The sequence below is a fragment of the Hevea brasiliensis genome, chromosome 8 (genome assembly GCF_030052815.1).
Source record: "Hevea brasiliensis isolate MT/VB/25A 57/8 chromosome 8, ASM3005281v1, whole genome shotgun sequence".
NCBI lineage: Eukaryota > Viridiplantae > Streptophyta > Magnoliopsida > Malpighiales > Euphorbiaceae > Hevea > Hevea brasiliensis.
Genome location: NC_079500.1, coordinates 6,195,134 through 6,217,228, shown reverse-complemented (window position 1 = coordinate 6,217,228; position 22,095 = coordinate 6,195,134). Strand labels below are relative to the sequence as shown.

The 22,095-nt window shown below is 35.2% G+C and overlaps 1 protein-coding gene across 1 annotated transcript; it reads right to left on the bottom strand.

Annotated features, from left to right (window-relative positions):
* Positions 1-15,367: 15,367 nt before the first annotated feature.
* Positions 15,368-21,705, bottom strand: LOC110653887 (uncharacterized protein At4g06598). The gene is made up of 5 exons (XM_058151098.1): positions 21,531-21,705; positions 19,309-20,050; positions 18,659-18,738; positions 18,414-18,536; positions 15,368-16,078 (listed from the first exon to the last, which is right to left on the bottom strand). Exons 2-5 carry the CDS (start codon positions 20,028-20,030, stop codon positions 15,873-15,875), a joined length of 1,131 nt encoding a protein of 376 aa, XP_058007081.1. The 5' UTR covers positions 20,031-20,050; positions 21,531-21,705; the 3' UTR covers positions 15,368-15,872.
* Positions 21,706-22,095: the final 390 nt, after the last annotated feature.

Sequence of the window (22,095 nt, the reverse complement as noted above, 5' to 3'; positions counted from 1 at the left end):
ATTGATATTAATATAGATAGTGAGGATCAAGCCCTTATTGTGTTATGTTCTTTACCACGCTCCTATAAGACTTTTGTTGATACTCTGTTGTATGGGAGAGACAATATTTCACTAGACGATGTTAAGACAATATTTCACTGAACGATGCTAGTAATTCTTTAAAATCGAAGGAGTTAAAAAAGAATTTTCCAAATAATAGAGAAAGATTTAAGGGGAAAGGTTTGGTGAGTAGGAGAATAACACATTCAAGGGAGGGTTCTTCCAGTAGGAAGAAATCTAAGGCCAGATCTAAGTCAAGAATGAAAAAGGCCAATTGTTTTGAGTGCGGGGAGCAAGTTTACTACAGGAGAGACTGTCCCAAGTTGAAAAATAAAAAGGGAAAGCAACCAGAAAGTTCTGTGAATGTGGTTGACAGTTTTATCGATTCTGATGGTGATAACAGTACTGGGGAAATTTTATTTGTGAGTTCAGATCATAGATAAAATTCCTAGATTATTAATACTAGTGCTACTTATAATATAGAAATTGGTTTGTCACTTACAAACAAATGAGTGGTAAGGTGTTTCTGAGTAATGATCGTGCATTATCTGTGGAAGGAATTGATAACATCAGATTGAGGATGTTTGATGGCATTGTCACAACTATAGAGTGTTGGCATGTTTCAAGACTAAAGAGGAACCTGATTTCTCTTGGGATACTTGACTCTCATGGATTCAGATACCATGTAGAGAATGGAGTTCTCAAAGTGTGCAAGGGCTCTATGGTACTCATGAAGAGCAGTTTGGTTTCAGGATTATATTTTCTTCAGGTTAGTATAGTTTCAGGGGAAGCTACAGTAGCATCCAGAAGCAATAATCAAAATCAGACTCAATTGTGGCATCTGTGTCTTGGTCATATGAGTGAAAGAGGATTATCTAAGTTGAGCAAGCAAAATTTGTTAAACAGGCAGAAAACAGAATCTATGGACTTTTGTGAACACTATGTGTTTGGCAAACAGACCAAGGTGAAGTTCGCTAAAAAGGCAGTAGGCAAGACCAAAGGAACGATGGATTATATCCACTTAGATCTATAGGGTCCTAATAGAATCCCTTCTAAGAATGGTGCCAGGTACTTCATGACTTTGATTGATGATTACTCTCAGATGGTGTGGGTGTATTTTCTAAAAACAAAAAATGAGGCATTTTCAACCTTTATAAAGTAGAAAACGATGATTGAGAAGCAGACAGAAAAGAAAATCAAGCGTCTTAGAACTGATAACAGGCTGAAATTTTACAATCGTGAGTTCGATGCATTTTGCAGCAATGAAGGTATAGTGAGACACTGCACTTGCACAAGGACACCACAACAGAATGGTATTGGAGAATGCATAAATAGAATGCTTTGTGATAAAGCATGAAGCATGCTCTCACATTTAGGATTGGGAAAGGATTTCTGGGCTGAAGTAATTAATACAACCTGTTTCTTGGTTAATAGATCTCCATCTACACCTATTGAGTGTAAAACTCCTTTTAAGATCTAGTCCGATTCACCGGCTGATTACTCCCAGCTAAAAGTGTTTGGTTGCCTTACTTATGCTCATGTGAGAGATGGTACGCTTAAGCCGAGGGCAAGAAAATGCATATTTCTAGGGTATGCATCTGGAGTGAAAGGCTACGGGTTGTGGTGTAATGATCTAAAGTCTCTAGGATTAATTATCAGCAGAGATGTGACATTTAATGAGTCTGCTTCATTGGATAGTCAGAGGGAGAAGTGAATAGCAGAATCAGATCACGGTGTTAGAGAACAGGTGGAGCTTGATGTTGATACTTCAGCAGTTCAGTCCAGTGATTCAGAGGATAAGGTGCAAGATTCTGATCAACAAGAGGATGCACCTGAGCAACAACAACAGGAACCATAAAGCATTGCAACTAGTTGAAAGAGAAGACAGATTAGACCACCGTAGAGAAATGTATATGCAGATCTAGTTGCGTTTGCCTTTTCAGTTACTGACATAGTTGATGTGCATGAACCCAGTAATTATAGAGAAGCTATTTCTTATTTAGATGAAGATCAGTGGGTCGGTGCTATGAGTGAAGAAATTGAATCTCTTCACAAGAATCAGACTTAGGAGCTTGTAACATTGCCGAAGGGACAAAATGTGGTAGGCTGTAAATGGCTATTCAAGAAAAAGGAAGGCACTCCAGGGGTTGAAACACCTAGATATAAGGCACAGTTGGTAGCCAAAGGCTTTACTCAAAGGGAGGGGATTGACTTTAATGAAGTGTTTTCTTCAGTTGTGAAGCACAGTTCTATCAGAATCTTACTTGCTATGGTTGCTCTTCATGATCTAGAGCTTGAGCAACTAGATGTGAAGATAGCATTTTTGCATGGTGAGTTAGAGAAGCAAATTTGTATGAGTCAGCCTGAGGGATTTGTCATTCCAGATATGGAAAATCATATTTGCTTGCTTAAGAAATCTTTATATGGTCTGAAACAATTCCCTAGGAAGTGGTACAAAAGATTTTATAAATTCATGGTTCGTAATGGCTTTAATCGTAATCCATATGACAATTATGTGTATCATAAGAAGTTTTCAGATGATTCCTTTGTTTATTTGCTGTTGTATGTGGATAAGATGCTTATTGCTACTAAAAGCATGTCACAAATTAACATTTTGAAAATGTAGTTAAGTGATGAGTTTGAGATGAAGGATTTGAGTGCTGCAAAGAAGATATTGAGAATGGAAATTACCAAGGATAGAAGTATTGGAAAGCTTTTCTTGTCTCAATAAGCCTATGTTGAGCAAGTGCTTAAGAGTTTTAACATGAATAATGCTAAGCCTATGACTATTCCATTTGCTACTCATTTCAAGTTAACTACAGACATGTCACCAAAAATAGATGAGGAGATGGAGCACATGTCCAGTGTTCCCTATTCGAGTGCTATTGGTAACATCATGTATGCTATGGTATGCACTCAACCTGACATTTCATATGCAGTTAGTATTGTGAGTAGATACATGGCGTATCTTGGAAAAGAGCTAATATTAGCAAGCAGTGAAATGGGTTTTGAGGTATTTAAAGGGTACTATAGATATTGGTCTGACATTTGATAGGGCTAAGATGAGTGATTCAGTTATTGGCTATATGGATTCAGATTTTACAGGGGACTTAGACAAGAGGAGATCTTTGACAGGTTATTTGTTTACTCTTTCTGGAAGTGCTATCAGTTGGAAGGCAATATTGCAAGCTATAGTTGCTTTATCTACTACAGAGGCTAAATATATGGCCTTAACAGAGGCAGTAAAGGAAGCTTTATGGTTACAAGGTTTGGTGGGTGATTTTGAATTGATACAGAATAAGCCAACAGTGTTTTGTAACAGCCAGAGTGCAATATATCTCACAAAGAATCAGATGTACCATGAGCGAACTAAGCATATTGATGTCAGATATCACTTCATTTGGGACATTATATCTCAGAGGACTATAGTTGTGCACAAAGTCTCTACACATGATAATCCAGTAGATATGATAACCAAGGGAGTCCCAGTCAGCAAGTTTAGGCATTGCCTAGACTTGGTTGGTATTTGTTGTGACACCCCTTACCCGTCTATAGTATATCTAAGTAAGATATGTCACACGGTGTACCAGAACACTCTACTTTATTTCAATCATTTTTATTCTTCCTTAATTTACTTTTATCATAGTTTTGAATATAATTTATGAAATATAATTCATTTAAGTCATTTATTGAAATTATAATTTATTTGAGGTTCTGAAAATTTTATAGAAAATCCGGCAGAGTACCGGCTAAAAATGGAGAAAACAGTTCTTCGGAACCTGTGAAAAACATTTCCAATAATCATATTCAATCATTCTCAAACTCCAATATCAAAATCTCAATATGTTTTTCAACAACATTTCCATTTCTCAATCATTCATCTTATGTAATAATCATGTAAAAGTCATAAATAAATATTCACTTTTCCATTCACAAACACAATTTCCATTATTTACATGAACATCAAAATACATTACATAAGTTTCAATTACACAAAAGAAAATAAAAGTTAGTTACAAAATACCAAAATAAAACCTAGTGTCCTACCAATGCACTAAAGATGGTGAGGTGACATGGACACTATGCAGAACTGCAGGAGGTCTCACCCAGCCTGTGGTCTATTGGGCTCTCGGTCAGTATCTCCAGAACCTACGCGTGGCAAAAGCAACGCGCTAAGCAATAATGCTTAGTGGTGCCAATAATAAAATAAAAAGAAATAACAGGAAGTAAATATGCAGTGAATGTATCGGTGTCTTATTACAAATAAATTTTCGATGAGTATTTGTAGTCTTACTTATTTTGTACTTGTTATATTTATTATTTCATTAAATTTATCCACTTTCATTTTTGGTTGCCCAAGTAACCTATCTTTGGACATGGATTGGATAAGCGGGTAGCGGCACTAGTTATCTAGTACCTCGGGCCGTCACACCATCGGTCACATATGCATCTCCCGGTGTACAGCTAATAAGCTGTAATAACAATAGGCACAAGGCCAAATATCAACACAATGTCAGAATGGCTAAAAGCCATGAAATCACAGAATGGCATAATGCCATGTGCAGTACTGCTAATTGAACCCTATTGGCATGCCAAACTATCCAAACCAATCTTGTTAGGTATACTAGGGCATTTGATACTTTTGAATTTTACAATTTATGAATTTCAAGTTTTGGTGTTACTATTCCCTTCATTAGTCAACAAAAATGTTGACTTTTGCATAGAAAATAGGTACATTGGTTTTAACACTCCCAACATACCACATTTTACATTCAAAATTTGTTGGTATTGGTTAACAATACCATTTCTAAGCTTAAAATTAATGGAGCAGAATTTTCAGTTTTCATACCCTATCTTTACTATTCCATTAGTTACTGTTGCAGTGGGAATTTGGAAAAATGATAAACATAAAAGTTGTTCCTTATTTTGTCTAGTTGAATTTGTTTTTTTGAATCAATCCATTTGGAGTTTTGTAGCTCAAGTTATGGTCCAAAAACCACAACTGGCCGGATTGAAAATTTTCAGGGCTGACCATATCTACAGTGCAGTGAACAGTGACTGCAACTCAATTGTTGGATAGGTTCTGGTCATAATTTGGGGTAGGTTTCTTCATGAAAGTTGTTGGTCTATATCTTAGCTTGTTGCTGGAAAAATTTCAGGTCAATTGGGCCATTCTACAATGAGTTATGGCCAAATAAACAATCACTGTTCATTTGGTCATTCTGCAGAAACTGGTTGCAGGACACCCGGATTGGGGCAAGTTTTTGGTCCACTTGGTTTGGTCTTATGGGCATGGTTTCTTCACCAAAGTTGTGCCATTATGTGTCTAGTTTCATGTCCAATTGGCCAAACACCAATTGAACTTACACAGCCCAAGTTATGGCTGTCCAAACAGGCTGGACTCACAGCCACCCTGCAAGTCTCACTAGGCAGCATACCAAATCAGTTTTCTAATGCTACAATTCACTCCAAGTTATGGTCAAATTACCTCAAATGGTCACTAATTGACCATTAAAACTTTAGTTTGTGTCCATTTTCATCCACCACCAAAATTAAATTTCAAAACCCTAACCCTAATTGTCCAAGCCTCCAATTCATGCATCTTACTCCTAATTTGCTATACTAATCATATAATTTATAAGAGGGGCAGCTAATATGTCACTTTAACCAAAGAATTCTCCTAACTCTAACTCATGTCAAGGCTGCCAAAATTTCATGAAATATAACCATGCTTCATTAATTCAATTTTCATCAAATTTTCAACTTAGCTCAAATTCATGATTAGAAAGGTATAAAAGCAAAGTATATGGCACTAACCTTAGTAGGGCAGAATTTTCTCTTGTTAATTTTTCACTTTCTTTGGCTTTCTTGGCAGCCAAACACTTGCTTAAGATGTAGAGACAAATTTTATTGAAGTGGACTTAGGGTTTTAAGTGAGATTTGGGTGGGTTATAAAGCTTTGGTAAGCTTTCAATGGTGGAATGGTTATGGAGTTTGAGGGATACGGGAAGGTGATGGGCTGCTGGATTTTTATGAGTTTTTTGCTGTATTCTATCCACATTTTATTAGTTAATTTAAGTGTTGATTAAATATGATTGGTGGGTAAGTGTTTAATGACATCATATGATGTCATAATTGGTATTTTCTTCCTTTTTTTTTCTTCTCTTCTCTACTCATTTTCAATTTAATTTTTAGCATTATTTATTCACATTTTATATTATAATAATTATTTACTTAACAGGACAAGTCGGCCAAAAATCACCTCTGAAAGCGAAATGACCAAAATGCCTTCCGTTTGGCTCAACGGGCCAAAATTGTCTGTACCGATTGAAAAATTTTTCTAAATATTTTCTTGGAATTATAATGCCATAGGAACCTCAATGACCCTTCTCTGGAGTCCCAAAAATTATTTTATAAATTTTCTCTCGGGTCTAGGGCTCCTAGTTGCGAGAACCGCAACTTCCCACTGGGTTACCCATCGCTTGGGCATCGGCTCATTTTACTTGGTTGTATTTTATTTCTAAATTTTTCTTATTAATATTTGAGTTAATTATGGTTCTTCACTTTAGTTTAAATATTTTTTTTGGACATTCTAGCTATCCGGACCGACACTGGTCACCGGAACAGTAGAATGTACGGAGTTGCTACAGGGAGGGTGTTACATTTGTAGTCCTCAGTAATGCCCTTTTGTGAGGGCATATGATAAGACAGAGTGTTTGAGGTTATTTTGTTAATGATTGAGGGAATTTAAGCCAAGGGGAAGAACTGTTATTTTTTTATGTGGCTTAAAATTTGGATATGTTTTTCATGAACCTAAATTATGACCCGACTCGAAACCCACCACTGATCTCCTTGGAGGTGCATAGGCAATGCCCCCGCAGTATGCACCAATATAAATATTATAATATTCTACACTTTGCGGTAGAGCTGTGAGATATTTGAGAAATACACTAGGATTAGGGTTTGAGAGTTCTGAGTCATTGTATCTTACTCTTTTCATCATAGTGGAACTTCTTTTTCTTTTGTTTTGCCCGTTGACGTAAACCTTATGGTTGAACCACGTTAAATCTTATGTTATTCTTCTTCTCTTTTCTATATTGTATGATTGTACAATTTTTTGTGTACCTTAAATTTACGTGCTTGTTATAACAAAATTTGATATCTGGAAGGTAATGCAGGTCAACTTTTGACAAATTATACTAATGTAAAAGCAAACTTGTTTTTTTCTCTGCTTTTATTTTTATACGAAGAGAATTGGGCTTGCAAGTATCACTTGTTGGTAGCTAGAACAACATTAAATCTGTCAAAGTGAGCAATAAGGACAACCACGAACCCATGAAAATTTAGATATGAACAGACTATATTCTGACTTGTAAGGTTAGTGCATGATCCAAAGTTTTGGCATTATCCAATTAAAATATAAAACCATTGAGATTGCATCAAAATTCATCTCTAGAAAGAAAATTAAAAGGGAAAATCTGTAACACCCCTATTTGCATGGCCTGGTATATTTTACTATTCCGGTGATCGGTGTCGGTCCGGATAATTAAGGGGATTAGAACCACATCTAAGACACATGGATAAGCTTTGAATGAAAATAAATAGTGACTACCTGATAGGTAAGTATAAATAAGAAAAATAGGACATAAAAGATTAAATGAGCCAGGAGTCACAGCGATGGGTGACTTTCCCGGGAAGTGACTGCGAGATCAGTCTAAACCCTAATTTCGAACCGAAAATTATGATGCCGTGGTCCTAAGGACTACTGCGAACAGAGTGAAAAAGAGAAAATCATAGAAAAGAATTGTTAAGCAGGTCAAATAATTAGGTCAGAGATTCAGAAGAAATATTGAATTACTTGCAAACCAGATCAGACCGGCAATAGGCAATTTGGTCAATCACCCCTAGAGGTGACTCCTGACGTAACTGTCTAATAAAATCGGAGAAACAAAAATTTCAGAGCTAAGAATTTAATTAAAGAACTAATAAAAAAATAAAGGAAAAAGAAAAAGAATTAAAAATATGATTTATTACATCATACCTATGACATCACATATGATGTCAAAAGTGATAATTATTTTCCCAAAAATTTTGTCTAAGTCAAATTAAATTAATTATACATAAAATAACCAAAAAAGAAAAAAAAAAATCATTTCTTGTCTTCTCCCCATTTTTGGCCGGCTTGCTCCTCTCCTCTCTCCTCCATGTGCAACCTCCATTAAAGCTTGAATATAAGCTTGATTTTCTACTCAATTAAACCTAAATCCCCCAAAACTTTGCATTAAAACTTGTTATCCCAACTTAAGAAGGAGATTGAAGAAGAAAGCAAAAAGGAAAGTGAAGAAAATTTGGTGATTGAAATTCAAGGTTGAGGTTAGTAGTTTGAATTGGAATTTCTTTGTTTAACACTTATGTTTTTAGTTCAAGTAACTTAGATTTTAACTTAAAATTCAAGGAAAACTATTTGGAGGACCAAAGAGGACTTTCACCCAGCCTATAAGGGTATTGGAATTTTATGATTTTGATGGAATTGAAATATTAGTTAAGTTGAATTGAGTGTATAGAGGTTGAGTATAAACTTTAATTGCATTAAATTACACAATTGTGTAATTAGGGTTCTTGAGCATTTTGAAAATTGGGAAAAATTTTGAGGAAATGGTCAATTGATGCAATTGACCTTAATTGAGGTGAAAAATGGTCAATTATGACCATTTGTGATGTGTTTGAATTGGTAGAATGAGATTGCAATTCGGATTGGTTAGGACCTTATTCTGGCAGCTTGACCTAGGTCTCTTTCACGGACCAAAACTGAAAATTTACCAACCCAATTGGTGTGAGGCCAATTGGGAATGAAAATAAACACATAATGGCCCATTTTTCATTTAGAAACTATGCCCAGAAAATGACTTTAACATGGTGAAACAATTAGGTCAAACCCGGGTGTAGTGCACTGCCTTTGTACCATAATGACCAAATGAACAGTATTTATTCATTTGGCCATAACTTGGGCTATACAGGTCCAAATGACCTGATTTTTGTGGCATTGGTAAGGTATGACAAGCACTACAACTTTCATGAACAACACTAACCCAAATTCTGCCCATAACCCAGTCATTTTGCCACCAAAAATTAGTGGTCCAAAACTGCCAGAACCAAAGTAGGTGCCCAGAATTCTGAGTTAGACCAATCTGGTTAGCCATGTTCAAATGGCCATATCTTGAGCTACAAAACTCCAAATGGAGTGATTCAAAAAGGAATTAAAACTAAGACAATAGGAAACAACTTTTATGAAGAATATTTAGCCAAACTCCCACAGCAACTTGACTAATGGAACAGTGCAAAACAGGACACCAAAACTGAAAATTTGGAAATGCACTTAGTAGACCTGGAAATCGAAGGGGCAACTAAAACCAACAAATTAGGTAACCAAAATGTGGTATGTGAGTGTAGTTAAAATTTCCACACCTATTAAGCATAAGATAGTCAATATTTTGACTTGAATAGTGCCATGAATAGTAACACCGAAATGAAAATTTCAAAAGACGTTAGTTTACGCATATTAGGACTAGAATTAAGTATTCATGAATTTAATTATTGAATTTATTGTAAGATAAGATACTGAAATACTGTAAATTATGTGTTTCAGCTGAAAAAGTCCTGGAAAGGATAAGGAACTGAGTCAAGGCCTAGAGGTGACTCATATCAGGTTTGTGCACAATAATTCTTATTTAAGTATTTTATTCTTTAAAATTTGATTTTTGTGTTAATTATGAATTGTGTTGCCATTTTATAATTGCAAATATGACTTTGGACATTGATCAGATTTCTCACAAATTATTTGAATAAATCGTTTTGAATTGATTTTGTGTTCACACTTAGCATGACAGTACCACATTATTCCTCCTTCATTTATGGGGTTGAGATCGATTATTTACCTTCCTCTCTAGCTTACCAGTTGAGATCGAGATCGGATGAGTGCTCATTAGCTAGCTAGCCACCTCTCTCATTGATTTCGATTAGTGAGGTTGTAGATTGCTTTGTCGTGGTGTACAACACGGCATTGATTGGAAATTTTGTATCATGGCTTAAGATGTGTATGGATTGACAACACTGTGTTATTAAATTATTTGACTAAAATTGTGTTATAATGAGTTGTGAAATTTGTGAAAAGAAATTGTGAATTGTTAATAAATGTTTTACATTACGTATTTTACATTTTATTGTGCAGTTTTAGTATTTAATTATACCCTTGTAATTATTTGATGTAAATAATTTTGGAGTCATATGTATTATTGTAACTGAGCAGTTATATAGTCAATGTGTAAACATATTACCTTTTGGATTTTGATGTTTGTACATTTAACTGTAAATGTAAGTTACTTATTTTGAATGCATTGTGCATAGCTTATTTTGAAATATTTGAGACAAAAATTTCATTTTGAATTGTGGAGATAAATGGGATTTTTGTTGATATGAGTTTTGGTGGTTGATTTGGTGAAGTGTAATATTATTGGAAGTGTTTTTCCTATAGGTAAAATTTTTTGTTTTTCTCAATTACTGTCAGCACTTTGCAAAATTTTTACAGAATTTGTGGAAAAATAAAATTGATCAAAAATTTTACATAGTTTTTCAACTTCAATTAAATGTTTTTAATTCCTACCAAAAATACTCACAATTTCCAAAAAGTAAAATAATTGTTTTAAAATCACTTATAGTGTATTTAATGGGTTATCGGTAGACGGAGTCAGTAATTCATTAGGTATACTACGGGATCATATTATGCCTTATAAAGGGGTAAGGTATGATAAAATTAGTGGGTACCTTCAATTAAAATCAGTGGGTACCTTCAAATTATAGCTAGATTGAGATGGGTTGGACTTTGGCCGATGAAGAAACAAAAAGATCAAAAAAGGTAAAAAGAAAATTATAATTATAGTTTTGAATATGATGACATTAATTAATATAGAATTTTTGTCATACAGACAACCACACTCACACTGCTTCTTATATTCCAAGCATTAATTGTCAACATTATCGTATATTTGGTTGGAGACCTTTTGGCCTACTCTTATGCCGATCCAATGCTCTTGACCAGACAGCTGAGAGCATGAGGCTTAGGGGAATGGTTGTCAATTATTCAACAAGAAGAAGAGGTTAACTAAAGATTTCTTTATAGATATCCTTTTAAGAAATATTTGCTCCATCATAAAAATATTTTCAGTAGAAATGAGTCTTGAAAAACCAAGTAACCCCTTTATCAATTGCTTCCGCTGATTAGATTTGTAAATTGCAACTGTAACCATGGACAATAAAGTGATGAAGCCCAATGTCATGCAGATGACTGCAGCTCTGGAAAAAATTGCTCTAGAATTATGTTCATAAGGGCCACAAATAGATCTCAACCAGTTGCAACAACACAACAACAGATTCCCAATGAAGCTTTAAGTTGTGGTGGAAACCTTGAAAAGTTTCTGATAGGAGGTACAACCCCTGATAAGTTGTTGTATAAAAAATTCAGATTTGCAAGATTGAAACAATTGGTGAATTGATCAGGGATTTCTCCCTGCAAGTAGTTGTTTTTAAGATCAGAGAAACAATGTTTTGTAACTGGCCCAATTCCGCAACAATGTTATCATTGACATTGTAGAATGACATATCAATAATCTGTATACTTTCAAGATTCCCAAATTCAGCTGGCAATGGCCCATCAACATGATTCCTGCTTAAATTCAAGGTACAAGAAGGTGCTCTAGGTCACCAACAGAAGCTGAAATAGGTGCAGAGAAGCTATTGCCAGATAGATCCAATGTGTCAAGGTTGATAATATATCCGAGCAACCCTGCCATTGAAATTGTTTGACGAAAGATTTAGGTAAGTCAAACTTTCCAGATTCACGAAGCCCAAAGGGATAGTTCCGCTTAAGCGATTACCATGCACATTGAATCGGTTCAAACATTTGATTAATTGATTGACACAAGGAGGGGGGGTGGGTGTGGGGGATTTGTTGTGTTTGTTTTGGGAGGAGGGGAAATTAAATTAATATCATTAATTATTCATTCTTTTTATCTCTTGATGATCGATCTTAAAACTGAAGTGTAATTTCTTATGGTCACTATACATTTGTGAAATCTCTAAGCAAATGCACCTATTCATCACAGCTAAATATATAGTCATACAAATTCAAAAACACAATCACAAGATGCAATTTCATTAACACAATTACAAGATACAATCATCCATATCAAAACATACTAGATAAATCTATCTTCCACACCATAACATGAACAACCAAACACAGGTTTTAAAGTGACGGGGCTAGAAGCACCTGCTTACTTAGTCTATCTATAGCAAGACTATAGTGGCACAGGTACACTTCTCAACTTTGGTAAAAACCCAAGTCGGATTCCCCTCCCCTTCTATGAAAAGCAAAAAAAGAAAAGTGAATAAGCCATGGATCAAATCACACTGATTATGGTCTCTCTCTCACTGCTAAGAAAAGAAAATAATACCATATCATACCATGCATGCATAGCCAAACAGCTAACTAAACTAAGATAAAGAGGATAGATATCATCTCTTGGGTGCTAGGAACCGTTTTAAAGGCCTCAAGAGTGAAGCCAGCACGGGTTCCCGCCATTGGGGCATGGCCCTTGGTTGAGAGGTTTAAGCCTGGTTGTGAACCTTTTCCACTTCAACCCAAGACTCCTTACCCATAAATAAGATGGCTTTTCTCAAGCCTCTAACCTGTATCCTATCAGGTGCATCGTCTAGCCTTGTGTAGAATAGGACGGCATCACCAGCACGAAGGCCATACTCTTCTACAAATGGATGCCACGAGGCTGGGGGAATTGTTGGTTTAGGATGATTATCGTTCTTGCGTATGGCAAGGCGAAATTCCCATCGCTTTTCGTTCTTATCGACTGAAATGATGGACTCACTCACCTGCCCATTGGGACCAAGAACTGGATATTTCGTCAGGACTTCTGTTGGAACAATCAACTGATGCTCAAGATCAGTTTTCTTGAGCAACTTGAAAAACAGCACGACTGTGTTTGGATCATTGATGTCGATAAAGTCCTTCATTTTTTTTCAAGAAAGTCAAAGCTGATTTCTATGCTTGAAGAAAGTTTTGCAGGGATATGGACTAAAAATGCAACATTAGAAATCTATATTTATAATGCAGCGATCAATGTCACTGTCAATGACCCTTCAGCCTATAATCCTGTTAGAATGTTGGGCGACCAAAGGGTGAAAACCTATCTTTTTATGCATATGTCCCACCAGAAAAGGTTCACTTTATATCAAGAAACAACAAATTTCTCCATTTAAAAATTATCGTATGTTCTTATATAGCTAGTCTCTATCACCAAATCTTCTTAACCACATGGAGGACCCATGAATTGGAAATCAGAGCGGGGTGCCTGGCAGTTCTTTTTCATCTCATTATCAGTCCTAGGTACCTAGCTAGCTAGGTTCCAAACTTTAGAACCAACTAATTCTTTTTTATAAGAGACCCACTAATTCTTAGATGAAGATTCTAATAAAGCTCATGACTAGTAACTAGTGTTGACACTACCTACTACCCTTATCTTGAACGATTGTGGGCTTTTATTTGGTCAATAGTGGTGGCTTGGTACCCCCAATCTGCGTGTGCATTGGCAAATTTTCTCGCATGATTATCTATCTTTTATAATTTTTTTTAAAATGACTGGTTGAATATAGTGGTAACTAGAAAGTTATGTTGGTGAGCTTTTGACAAAAGTTATGTACGTGCAAATACATTGATTAGTAGCTATAGAACAATACTAATAAAATTTGTCAAAATGAGCAATAAGCATCGCTATTAAATTAATGACTTCAGCATGGACAGCCACTAGCAGAGCAAAAAAGACCCATGAAATTTTGATTTAGCGATAAATAGAATATTATTCTAACTTGTAAGGTTGGTTAGCGCATGCACCAAATTTTTGGCAATTGGCAACTTTATGTATACAATCATTGGGATTGCATCAAAAACCATCTCTAAAAAGAAAATAAAAATAATCATTGGGTCCCATCAAAATGTAGAAAGATTGAGATTCGTTAGACTTTGGCTGATGAAACGAAGAAACAAATGAAAACTATAATTAATTAAATATTTCTATAGTTTTGAATATGATGAGATTAATATAGAATTTTTGTCGTATTTACAATCATACGCACACTGCTTAATTCTTAGATTACATGAATTAATTGTCATGTTAGAACCGCTTTGTCGGTTGTAGATAACATTATTGTGATATTTTGTTGAAGTTTTTGCAATATTTGCTATTTGTGCTTTAACCTTTTGGCGTACTCTTATGGCGATCCTATATGCTCTTAACCAGACAGCTGAGAGTGACACTTAGGAGAGTGCTTGTCAATTATTCAAGAAGAAACGAAGAAGGTGTCGGACGTTGACTAAAGAGTTTTTATAGATATCCTCAAGAAACAGTTGCCACATCACAGAAATGCTTTCAAGAATGAGTCTTGAAAGACCTAGCCTACTGGATTAAGGGATCAAAGTTAAGAAACTCTACCTAGCTAGCTTTCAATCTGTCTGCACTTTATGCCGAGGATAATGTTAGATTAAATAAAAAAAATATATAGCAAATTTTAGGTATTAATATTATATAGTATATCAAGCTTATTTGTAATTGAATTTCACGGAAGAATATAGTAGCATTTTATTTTTAATTGAATTTCAAAATTAAAGTAATGTTGATGAAAATTCCTAATTCACAAATTAAAATAAATACTTACAGCAAAGCTTATGAGCTCTAGGCAGTTAGGTATTACACGAGGTTTTTTTTTTTTTTTAAATTTTTTTCAAAGGCCTGTCGTCTTGTTTTTACTTCATCATGGACTAGTGAGCCAGGTTTTTATATTACATTGTGATTCATGCCATCTTTATATGCATCTCTGTGCACAGTTACAGATTCAAGCACAGTATAAAACGACTCTGCAGACAACCAGAGGTATCTAATAGATCCATTGAAGATTTGATTTGACCCACCAAGGGTTATCTAAGATGAATAATGTTCTCCGATGTATTAAAAATGGGTGGGGTCTTCTCTTTCATCATGTTCAGCATCCTTCTCTTCAAGTTAGCTTGGAAAAGTAGCCTTTCTCAGCTGCTCTCATCCTAAAATTATTGGCTCAGTGAAGGATTGACAAGAGTTTAAATGAGATGGCCTGTGAAAAACACTCCAATAATAGTAGCTCAGCAATTTCAATTATCCTTCCTCTAACCCCTGGAAGAGGGCAATTCCAGATGCAGCATTACAAGTTTCTTTTCCTAAGAGCAAAGTAAGGACTCAAAACACTTTCCTCATCATTTAACAAAATATAGGGGAAGACAAACTTCATTCAACAGATTTTACAATAAAGCATTTCCTCTGAATGCTGTCATTACAAATTAAGCATATAGCCCTAACGATCCTTCACTACATTTGACTCCACAAAGTGGATACTCCAAATGGATCAGAAGTGGAGCACACAAATTTCCTGAATTATAATCACTTGAACATACAGGAGGGCCCAAATATGGAACCTCTTTTTAAGTTACCACCTCCGGTGAGTCATCTTGCCTGAAACCTGATTTCCAGCAATGACTACCAGGTGCACATGAAGATATTATCAAATGAAAAAGGGGCAAGAAACAGCAGAAAAACAAATTGTGCAAATCAGGCAGAGAGATGGGATGAAGACTAAAGGAACTAAGCTTTACCCCTCTCAAGGAGAAAATAATGATGGTTAATGTGGCAACCCAAGGCAAAGTGGTAGCACAACAAATCTCTGGTTAATGTATTTATCTAAGTGCGGAGTGGACCTGTCACAGGATCACGGCCAGAATTGGCATCCTTATGTTTCAGGGAAAGATTTGCAATCTGGGATTCAAGGTCCCTGCTGTTAGTTCGGCGATGGCTGGAAGATAGTTGCTGCTGTGACTGTGGTTGCTGTTGTTGCTGATACAAGGTTCGTAGCCTTCCAATTTCCCTCTCCAAAACTTCATGCTCCACTGCAAACATGCTCTAAAAGTTAGCATCCATGAAATAATCCAAAAACCAAAAAAGCAAAATTCCATTGATGACCACCTGTTCATTGTGCAGGCGAAGTCCAATCAGGCCTAAATTTTTAGATCTCAGCACTGGGGTGGCCCGGCCAACACAATAAAATATATAAAATATTAAATTTTTTTTTTTCATCAGGCAGTCCAGGTTGGTCAACCCCTAAAAATATATAAATCTTAAGCCCAATCCACCTTAGATGCAGGCCTTGGTTGGGCTAGGCCTCAATTCAAAGACCTCTAGCTTGAGACAGACTTTTATTCAGGCTGGGCTAGAAAGGTTCCTAAGCCTGTGAACAGATCGAAGGATGAGGCAGATATGAGATTTCCTCCTGACTAGATTGACCTTTTTTTTAATACCTTCATTTACCATATCTATACCTTAAACTTTCAGAATGAACAATGCATCCAAAGAGGAAATTATGCTTTCAGAAAGCAGAAAATCATTTTTCTAGAACAATGGTGACCAGCAAAAAGTGCAATAAGATTCTAAACCCACATGTCCTGCCTATACAGTACCCACCCACTTCCAACACCAACCCCCCCAAAACCCAAAAAAAAGAAAAAACTACGCACCTCTTTCATATAACAGAAACAGATATATATTTCAGTTTACATGTTTTTATGACACTATGGTAACTCAAAACACTTGCTATAGCCTATAGCACATGAAGCATCATCATCACCATGGCAATCAAACCACACATCGCAGCGTCACCCCCCCTCCCCCTCCTCCCACCCCCGCGTGCAACCACAGGCCCCATAAAGTCATCATCTTTCAGATAAAGCAACCATAGCAACTCCAATTGTTCACCTTAAATTAGCTATACTCTGATACAAATCAGGAAAATCTATGACAATTAAGCAAACTAGTCAGCAAAATATTCAGGTCAAAGACTTAGGTGCATACCCCTATTTGACACCCATACCAAAGTCCAATTAAAATTAATAGCAACAATTACTAGCACTCAATAGTTTATTCAGTACTTCATCAGTTTACTACATTACTTGCAGCAAAGAATAATCATAATATGAGTTTCTTCCAGTAATTTTAATCAACAAAAGGATAGCAGTTGTTACATTGTAATGCTCTCTGTCATCCCATCCCAACACCATCATCATTGTTGTTCTCCTCAGTTGTCTTAAAAAGTGCAGAACAATAATATCCACTTACGTATATACATGCAGAAACACATGTAAAACATGTGCACATGAATATTGAAAAAGTATTAATAAGCTCAAACATCCAGAGGCAAAAGGCTTTGCTTTTCAATGCGAAGAAGAAATGGAAATTAGCCCCTAAATAAGCCAAACAAGGAAAATTAAACAGTAGTCAAACCAGGCCTGGTTTAATCTTCCATTACAAATCTTGCAAGCTAAATAATGCAAGGCTCAACTCAACTTCATAGAAGCTGCACAATGTTATTTGATAACAACATTCCTTATAATAAAGATGTGAAGTCTTAAACTAGGCCTAACCTCAGCCATACCATATGCCTTACTATTTGTAATAAAGCCAAAAAGTGGTGGTATCATCTGGTACTAAAGGAACAAATTGTCAATAATTTCACTTGCAAGAAGCAATTTTTTATGGACACCAACAAGCCAAAAAAGATTAAAGCCTTCCCAAAAGAAGACAACATTCTCCAAAATTTTCTACAAGAAGATAAGAAAACAGAATTTGTAATATTTTAGTCATATGGAAAATCTTCTATAATGAGCCAGCTAGATCAGTTGGTAAAATTTAAGGGACATCTTTCAATTTCTAATCCTTAATGCCAAAGAAAAAGGATGTAATTGAATTTCTATCAAATCAATCTGGACATTCCCAAACTGCATCTATTTCTATGTATCAAGTTCTTGTAGATACTGGACGACGCATTCCTGCTTAATATTCTCTCTTCGAATGACATGAATCACTAGGCAAATACTGTGCAAGGGCAAAAACAGAAACATGTCCTCTTACTGCAAAATCTTCCCACTACCTTTGCAATTGTACCACAGTTATGTTGCACATGTTTTTGGTGAATAAACTGGCAAAAAAAATATGTCATTCCTTGCCAAATTTTGTTAAAAAAATATCTACGGGTAATGGTCTTTTGGAATTTTGTATAAGACAAATGACAAACAAGATCTGCTAAAAACATATCATAAATTCTACTCAAACGAGCTTCTCACAATGACTCCAATATTTAAGTGAAACACATTTGAATTTCAAAGTAAAAGGTGAAGAGGTACCATATATATATAACACCTAAACCAGAAGAAATTGAGAACTAAAACTCACTGTATTTGATAAGCTGCTCCTGAGTTAAACTTTCTAAACGCTGCTTAAGAGCTTTATTCTCCATGCTTAGAATAAGATTTTGCTGGTTTAGAAATTCAACCTCAGCTGAAACTTCAGATCCTTCTGCCTGTAGAGTACAAGATATAAAATTAGACTGGTTCAAACGATGCATATTACATAGTACATAATCTTTCAAATTAACTCTAAAGTTACAAACATGTTTAGCTTTTATAGATCATATATACTTGCCTGTAAAGCTTGTACATTCCTTTCCAGCTCAGCTATATACTGAAGTTTCCGAACCCGGGAACGTTGAGCAAATTGTCTACATTAGATATCAGTTTAAGTTTTAGTATTCATATATCACTTATCAATTTATTCCACAGCATACAGAAAACTGTTCAACTATGAATATTTGTGTATTAGACTATCCCGTGAATCAAAGTTTCCAAAAGTAACTACCACACATTAGTAAAGCCAGGATGCTCAAAAAAGATTGAACAGAACAAAAGTAAAGTTATAGCACAAGTCCAAAACTTGAGTTAGACATGTATGCTTAAGAAAAATGACAGAAATCATTATACAGGATAGGAGTTGGTACTCTTCTCTTGGATGCATCAGTTGATTCCACTTATGTGACCAATAGTTCATGTGAGATAAGCCCTATACGGTGCTTAGAATATTTAAATCATAGCTTATCACATAGATCAAAACTGAATGCAACTCTACAAGATTACAAGAATGACAGTGCATCAAGCATCCTTAGACAATAAAGATGAGCAGAAATCAATGCAATAGTCATGCAGTTTGACCCACACAGTATATAAAAGTAATATAGAAAGATAAGAAAAAGTTACAGGAAATTACAGAAAAAAAAATTCTATAGAGTACATACTGTTTAGCACGTTTTGTATCAGTCTCTAATGCTGAAGACTTGGCATGAGAACCATCCTTTCTTTCAGATGATTTTTTTGAATCATGTGGACCAGATTCAGTAGAATCTTGCTTTTCATGCACTGAAGTTGGAACACAATCTGCTTCCTGTGGAGCACATGATGAGCTCCGTGAAACAGCATTCTCCCTTGCAGAAGGAAGCCCACTTGGACATGTCACAACATTCAAAGATGAATCCCAAGCCCTATTTTTCTGTTTGGTCATGTTAACATCAGCATAGAGAAAGGCTTGCCAAGCATCTTTGTGATAATCAAAGTCTTGAGATCCCCAAGAAAGTGTTGACACCATATTTTTGTATCTGTACTCATCCTGTGCTGCACAGTCTATGTTAGAAGTATTAGCAACATCTACGTATGCAAAGGAGTCACTGGATGAACGCCGATGACCTCCTCTACGAACAGGTGTCTCTGGCTCATTAAGGAGATCATCAAGCCAAGAAGGTTGCCCCTCTATGAGAAGTGTCTCAGAGGATGTTCGTTGGTGGTGACTGTTTCCCTCTCTAGGCCTTTGAACAGCTTTTGACCCAACTACACCACTGGGCATATAATCAACATATGATGGGGTAACACTAGGAAAAGGAATTTTTGGAGGAAGCAACGCATACTTTCCATTTCCAGAGTACATAAAATTTCTCACGTTTGATGACCCCTTGGAATTTGCCATGACCAAAAGAGAAACAGGTCCTACCAAAGAAATCATTTAAAATGAAAAAAGAAAGAGGGTTATTAAGAAAATGAGGCAATCTGAAGGAGGAAGAACCACTATATTTATTATTATATTTTCATTTCAAAGCATTACAGGGGCATCAATAAGAGCAATTCATAAAAAGTATCTACAATGAACAATGATTAAAAAATTAAAAAAAAAATCCAACAATACTAGCTACAACTTGCACAATAATATATGAAAAATTGTTTCCACTGGAATTAAATCCAAAAACAAACATGAAATAGGATGAGATTTATTCACCTGAATTCCAATTATCTCAGTATTTTCAAAGGTAGAAATGTGAGCAATAACTTGCCAGATCAACACCCACACAGAAACTATTTAAGCATATCCATTCTATATTTGATCATACAAGAGGACTTAAAAAATTGCTTTGCAATACATCCACTACTTATTATCTATGGGATTTAGTAATCCAACACTTATATTCCGAATAAAATTAGGAGAGATTCAGTCAATCAATGGTTCTTGACTTAGTAAATGACCTTGCGGGAAAAGCTGTTATCTTTTGCTTCAGATCTAAACAGTAAAAACCAACCCATGCACTGCCTACCCAATGTTAAGCAAAACAATTACCAAATCCATATAAATAATATTGTGTGGACACTAGGTTTGAGAAATAAACAAAATATCTCTGATTTCTTTACACTGGCTCCATGAATTGGAGTTTTGTGTGTGTGTGTGTGTGTGTGTGTGTGTGTTTCCACTTTTGACCTGGAAACTCTAAGTGGGTTTTCCAATAGCCACTCAGAAATTGGATTTTTCCAATACTCAAACCAAAAATCTCATAAGTAGTTATTTCATCTAATTGTTCTCACAGATGCCCGTGACTACAATCAATGAATTCATACAATCTTTCTCAATTCTCATCCAAAAATTAAATGATAATTTTCAGTCAAGTGACATCTACCAGAAAATTGTGCATAATCTTAACAGATATGGAAGACGGAAGGCTCTAATCTAACAGGAAAAAAAGAAATCAGAGAACAAGTAAAGCCCACGTACTTTGAGGTTCTCACAAACCTTGAGCTACTAACAGAAAACAAGAAAGAAAAGAAAACAAATTCATATGCTCATATTATCCAGGTCCAGAAGGGGAAAAAAAAAAAACCATTTAAATTTGCAATTTCGATTATTTCCCACATTTTCCCAGCAACCAAACAAGAAAGTAAAATGCAAGCGGTCTAAAACCAGATGCATATACAGATGTATTATCCAAAAAAAAAAAGAGAGAGATTGATAAAAATATAAAATGAAAATAGCGAATTACTTAAATAAAATATAGCAATGCACGATAAAAGAGCTAACCCAAATTAGAATCCGAGCTCATTTTAACAAATTAGATGCAGAAATGGAAACAGATTCGATTTGGAAAAAAAAAAAAAAGTAGTTTTTGTTGTAGAAAAACAGAGGAAGAAAAAAAAAAGTTTGTACCTTTTGTGGATTAAGGAATTGAGATCTCAAAATAAAATTGTAAAAGAAGAAGAATCCAGATGACACTTTCTGCTCTCTCTCTCTCTCTTTCTTAGGTTAACGAAAGCGAAGCCCCTTCTCCGTCTGTGTTCCTTTCTCTCTCTTCTCGTTGAAGACTTGGGGTTGAAAAAGGACTGGAACAAAAAATTAATTAAAAAAAGGTATAAAAATCAAAATCATATATATTTTGTTGTTCTCAGCTTCCAGTTTTGGTTTATTACAATTTCAACCACATTGAAACTCACTATATCACATGTGGCCCTCTTTTAACTATATATTATTTTTATATACTTAGAAAATCTTTGTGCAAGTCATTAAATAAACTAGTAAAATAGAAAATGTAACTAGAATTTTTTTCCAATTTAAAATTATAATTAGGGTTTGCAAATAGATTAAATTTTATTAGTTGCAATTGTAATCAAATCACTTAATTCATTAATTACTTATAAATGTAGAAATTAAATATGCATTCTAACAAATGTAGTAGTTTAATTGAATAATTTTATATATAATAAAAATATGTAGA

What these genes read in the sequence shown, in the direction of transcription:
- LOC110653887 (XM_058151098.1), bottom strand. Translation starts at nt 20,030, where the DNA reads ATGGCAAATTCCAAGGGGTCATCAAACGTGAGAAATTTTATGTACTCT. An exon ending in GATACAAAACGTGCTAAACA is followed by an intron (nt 18,739 to 19,308) that starts GTATGTACTCTA and finishes TATCTAATGTAG; the next exon opens with ACAATTTGCTCAACGTTCCC. An exon ending in TGTACAAGCTTTACAGGCAA is followed by an intron (nt 18,537 to 18,658) that starts GTATATATGATC and finishes CTCTACAGGCAG; the next exon opens with AAGGATCTGAAGTTTCAGCT.